The 6,000-nt window shown below is 37.4% G+C and overlaps 1 protein-coding gene across 2 annotated transcripts in view; it reads right to left on the bottom strand.

The window, feature by feature from the left end:
* ITGA2 (integrin subunit alpha 2) overlaps positions 1-6,000 on the bottom strand; it is a 106,492-nt gene that overhangs the window by 22,182 nt on the left and 78,310 nt on the right. For both annotated transcript variants that reach the window (XM_017533197.2, XM_017533198.2), the window contains 3 exons: positions 5,304-5,443; positions 2,368-2,519; positions 632-742 (listed from right to left, as the gene is read on the bottom strand). In XM_017533197.2, coding sequence (XP_017388686.1) covers positions 632-742; positions 2,368-2,519; positions 5,304-5,443 — 403 coding nt within the window. The remainder of the gene's footprint in view (positions 1-631; positions 743-2,367; positions 2,520-5,303; positions 5,444-6,000) is intronic.

Raw genomic sequence — 6,000 nt, 5'->3', positions numbered from 1 at the left:
AAGGTGTTTTTTTTCCAGTTCTGCGAAGAGGATCATTGGTAGCTTGATGGGGATAGCACTGAATCTATAAATTACTTTGGGCAGCAGGGCCATTTTCACAATACTGATTCTTCCTAACCATAAGCATGGCATGTTTTTCCATCTGTTTGTATCCTCTCTTATTTCCTTGAGCAGTGGCTTGTAGTTCTCCTTGAAGAAGTCCTTCACATCCCTTGTTAGTTGTATTCCTAGGTATTTTGTTCTCTTTGTAGAAATTGTGAATGGGAGTTCACTCATGATTTGGCTCTCTGTTTGTCTAGTATTGGGGTATAGGAATGCTTACTATTTTTGCACACTGATTTTGTAACCTGAGACTTTGCTGAAGTTGCTTATCATCTTAAGGAGATTCTGGGCTGAGGCGATGGGGTTTTCGAAATATACAATCATGTCATCTGCAAACAGGGACAATTTCACATCCTCTCTTCCTATTCAAATACCTTTTATTTCTTTCTCTTGCCTGATGGCCCTACTCAGAACTTCCAATACTATGTTGAATTTACAGGCTGCATCCTAAGTATCCTTCAGACACTATTGCAGTGACTGTGAAACTCTGTGGGCCAGTCTAAATCCATGAGGGGTAAGCTGCACTTACACTGAAGACCTTGGCAGTCTCAGAGTAAGCTTCAAGGGCAGGGCTAGTGCCAGGGTTTTCCAGGCTGATGTTCACACGCAAATCCAAAGAGTTGACAACATCAGAGGGCTCCTAAACATACACACATACAAGGAGAGAGACAGAGTCAGTTTATTAGGGAATAGCAGCATTAAAACAAGAAAATGATTACAAATATGTTTATAATTAGGAGCACAGTCAATTCTCAATCAGGTAGAATATCTTTGTTTTGAATGCTCAAGATCCTTACTTCTTCTCTTCCATCCTCATTCTGCTTTCAGCCTCTCTTCTACTAAGAAATCGAAGGAGGCTTGGGTTTCGTAAGAATCTGAAGCAGAAATTCTTAGTTAAGCTCATCAGTTCTTGTCGAGAAAACACTATGTCTATACAAATGAAACCCTAAAATTTGAATTTGCCTTTTCTTCAGAAGGGGTATCTTGGTATTCTTTAGTCCATTCACAGGTAGGGCTTACTCCTGCCTCTTGAACCCTTCTGGGGGCCTGTCTAACATGACAGCTCTAGACTATAAGGAGACGTTTTCTTGGCTGGCTGTGGGCTTAGCAAGTAGAATGGACTTTAACTGGTATTGACATCAAATAGTCAAAATGGGTATTTTTCTTTTCTTTCCTTTTTAAAGAAAAACAGCTTGGCTGTCTTCATTCCCTCACTAGGGATTACATGTATAATCGATACATCACTTAGCACAGGATAGGAGAGAAGGAAAACAAGATTTTTTCCATTTAAAGAATCTGTAAAATTGTCACCTTAACAACAAAAAAAGTCAAGGCCCTCACAAACAAGAAACCTTCAGATTGAAAAACGAACTAAACAACTCAACTGATTTTAATTCATCTAATTGTCAACTTTATGTTTTTCTAGTGTTTACACTTAGCATTTCTTGAAGTAAGATCTCTCTGTAGCATCTATTTACATTGGATACCTGGGGCCCTCCTTAGACCTGCATATTCCTTGGGCCTTCAAACCTAGATTTATGATGATAGGGACCCAATATACATTTCACAAAAGTTTCCCCAGCAGTTCTTTTGCGCCTTAAATTCTGAGAACTGTATTCTAAGAAAGTACTTAAATAGCCTTTCAAAAAAGTGGCTTCCCGAGTAAATTACCCTTTCAAATGTCATTATGTGGTTTCCAAGGTGGAAAGATTCACATCATTTATAAAATAAATTTCTGGGTGGAAGTTTTCTCCTGAAAAGCATTTTTCTTGGGAAATTTTCAAAATCCATGTTAAATACAGTAATTATAGCATACAATTAGAACAAATAATTGCTATCTCATAATCTGCTACACTTTATCTATGTTAACTTAAATCTAATAATAGAAACCACAATTGGAATTATTTTTCAGTAGCTGAAAAATGAATAGAATTTTTTCCCTGATAGGAAAATATCAAAATAAAATTTATTGCCAATGGAAAGTTCTGTTAAACATTTAAGAAAGCACTGTATCTATGATTTTTTTAAGAATCATATTTTTAGCCCTTTCATTGCAGTTCCAAGTGAAATTTGATGATGCTGACTTATGTAATAATAGATTGTGACCATAAGTATTAGCATAAAGGAATTATGCTTCTTGTTGATGGAATTATAAGGCAGGCATTCATTAGAAGGGCAAGCATTTTCTAACTCATATGCTTCCGTTTTAGTCTTTTACCACTCATTTGTCTTTAAAAAGAAATAAAGTGAAAAGAGAGGCCTCACCTGTACATAAATGATGTGCTCAGAGCAACTCTGTGCTTGATTTACTACCACATTCTTCTGCAGGCACCTTTCATTGTTTTCTTTAAATAACCCCCTGGAGGTTACTCTGGATGAAAATCCATCCGCATCAAGTGTGATATTATACACAATGGCTATGAAAAAAATTATAAAGAAATGTTATTCAAATAAGCTTATAGGAAAAAGCATCTCTGCTTCATTGTGTCTTCTTGGACAAAGTATCTCATATCAAGAAAATATGGAGCTAGTCTTCATATTGGTGGCTTGTAAACCATAGCACCACATAGCATTTGTCATTCTAGCTCTGATGTGATGTAGGTGACTGTGCATACAAAGAAATGTGATTCAGAGAAATGTGGCTGGGAACAGTGGAAAGAAAACCGGACTTGCCGCCAGGAAACCTAGTGTGATGAACTTGGGCAAATTGCTCACTCCCGCAAGCACGAGCTTCATTACTCATAACACGGAGACACAGAATGGAAAGGATAAGTGGCTGAGTGCCTGCGATTGGACACATTCTCATATATGCCATACAAGTTTTACAATGAATCTGGAAAGTGAATTTTATTATCTTATTTTTCAAATAATAAATTAGGATAAGTAATGTAAAATAAGTCACCTAAGTTCACACAGCTAGTCAGAAGAAAAAGTTGGCCATTTTGGAAATAAGAGCTCATGTTCTTTCTGCTTCCATGCAGTTTTAAGAATGAATTGTTATTGTGAAGATTACCTGAGCTACTCTAAGGGAACATGAACGGTGCCTGGCATATTCTAGATGCTCACATGCAATGCTGAGCAAAAAGGTCTCACTCAGGCAGACTTGGTTTGAATCCTAATTCAGCAGTTGATGAGCTCTGTGACTTGGGGCAAATTACTTACCCTCTCTGAACTGCTGTTTCCTAATACCAACCCATGAAAAAAAAAAAAAAAGTGATAACTGATGTCAGTAGCCAACGTCCAAACTATCAGAATTATTGTCTTCAACTAATGTCCACTGGCTGAATGTCCAAAATTGAGAGAGAACCCCTGGTGCCGTTCACAGCATCAACTGCCTTATTTGGGGTTGCTTTATCTTATTTTATTATATTCAATATTTTAAAAGTTGTATATCCTTCACAAAACATGAATTCTACATGTTACCTTGAAAAAATTTATTATATATGTTGTACAATTTTCCTTGCTCCAGTGACTTAACAATGCCCACAAACATAGATAAAATATTAAAGAATTAAATAAACTAAAAATAAGTAGTGAAGATGATGTAAAGGAAAAACAATGGCAGGAAGGTGAGTGCAGTTAGGACAAAGTCCACATTATAATGTTTTTCCTTTTATTTTTCAAGTAGCTTTGTAAAAATGATACATAGCTTCATAGGCTATGTTATTAATCTTAAACTGGAGTGTGCACCTGATGCAATAAATGATAGAGACCATATGCTTTATACATTTACTTTTCACAGTTGTGGAGATGGGATTCATGTCTTACATACTATTACTGCCAAGCAATGAAGTGATAAATGAGCTCGCAATCATTTCATTTGGCTTGTCTGTGTGGACCTGAAGGCATCAGGGAAAAAGATTTACAGGGAAAGATGCCCAACAGTAAGGAAGGCCAGAAACCCTCGGCAACCAGTGGATGGGAAGGAAATTCTCTGAAAGTAGAATTTTTGAGTGTGCATTGCCATAAGGGTTGAAGTATATTCAAAAAGGGAAGATACATGAGACAGATCTATGCTTCAGGGCCAGAAGAGCTGACCAGCCAGCTGTTTCTGCAAACTAATATATTTCCCTAGTTAATCTATTGGGCAGACTAGCCACAATGTTTACACAGCAATGGTTTTTGACTTAACTATCACATGTGCTAAGTTAGATGTGCTACAAGGCAGGTCAAGTGAGATATGCTACTCAAAACTGGGTCAATGTTTGAACACCTGTATGGAAAACTTCCAAATGGATATGAAAAGTAGGACAACATGGAAAGTGTGTTAAGATGTGAATCTAATTTTGCTTTGTGTTCTCACCTAATTTGTGTCTCGGTATGAATTATGGCAAATAACCTGCTTCCATATTTTCAGCTTTAAGTTAATTTATTTGTCACTTAGTTGATTCCTGTAGGAACTACAGGTTCTGAAGTTTAAAGCCAAATTCTGATGGAAGGGGAATTAGGACCCATGAAGCAGCAATTAATGAAAGAAGGTAGCCTTGAATCAAGTGCTAAATTGCAAGCTTTGTATTGAGCATGACGAGATAATTGGGGCAGGGGAGATGAAAGTTAGATAGTGTGCTTAGAAAAAGCTTCCAAGAGGAGGCAGGACCTTTGCCAGGCCTTGAAAGACAATGTGGCCAGCCCAAGAAAAAAGACAACAATTCCTGTTGATACTTGGCCACAATGATTTCCTCACCTCACTTTCGCTTATATGTATTAGCAAAAGATATATATTGCTTTCCATTTTTTCTTTCATTATTTTACGCTTACTAATTCCTCAAGAACTTGACTGGTCATCTAAGTACATTGATTTGAAAAATACTTGATACTTTTACTGAACCTGTCCTATATAGATCATGGCATAGCCAACATGGTATGCTCATTTAAGTGGCAGTTTAGCATAATCTGTGCGTGCTCAAGGTTTTATGTAAGAGAACTGGAGGTAAGAGAAACTCAAAGGATGGAAGCATGAGGGCCCTTGGTTATGTCATAGAGGTTACAATTAACTGCAGCAGAACCTTCTAGAGATGTGGAAGGAAGAGCTAAACAAACCTTCCATGATTAATGAACCATTCTCAGGCATCTCCAATGTATGGCAGCTTAAGCCTCAATTAACTGAAGGCCCTTATTTCTCTTGGCCTATAAACCAAAATATATTCAGGTCTAAAACTCTGTAAGCCAATTTCTATGCAGATGATTTCAGATCTACGCACCCACTTGATTGTTTTGCTTAGTAGGTCTGAACTTTGCACTGAAGCATAGTTTGAGAATTATCTGAGCATTCTTGTTGAACAAAGTGATTTTTTCTGGTGTGAATGAAGCTTCTATAGCTACATCAGCAATACTCTGTGACCTAAAAGACATAAACAGAAACAGATGGATGAATGTTATTACTGAACACACATATTATATCCTTTATCATAAAGGACCCAGTACTAGCATTACTGAATTTTTCTCTCCACTCTCTATCAACGCACTTTAGCAGTAGTTTACATTTGGAAGCTCTAAGATGAAAGACAGGATAATTTTTTTTTTTTAATTTGTGACTGCATCACCAATACAATCCATGTTTAATTTTTTTATTAAATAAACACACACATGAGAACAGGATGGGAGTCTGCAACCTCTTGGCAAGTGACAGGTAAAATGGTCACTGTTGTGTTTTGCCAAATGGAAGCAGTAATGTTCACTCTTCTCACAAAGGTAAGGGAGAGAGAAGGTGGGAAGGTGAGGGAGGCAGGACTGAAGAGTGTGGCTGTGGCTGTTTTTCTGGTGTCCAGAGGCTGACAGTGGTCCTTTGAAGTGTGGCATATGGCCATAATGATGGCAAATAACCTAGTCAGAAAAAGGTTGAGGAGTCCATCTCAGGTATAGTGCTGATTTCTGACCCTAGCTCAGCCCTCTAGGTAA

Source organism: Cebus imitator, unplaced genomic scaffold (genome assembly GCF_001604975.1).
Source record: "Cebus imitator isolate Cc_AM_T3 unplaced genomic scaffold, Cebus_imitator-1.0 Scaffold80, whole genome shotgun sequence".
Taxonomy (NCBI): Eukaryota; Metazoa; Chordata; class Mammalia; order Primates; family Cebidae; genus Cebus; species Cebus imitator.
Note: the sequence above shows the minus strand (reverse complement) of the source record. Positions and strands in the feature narration are given on the sequence as shown.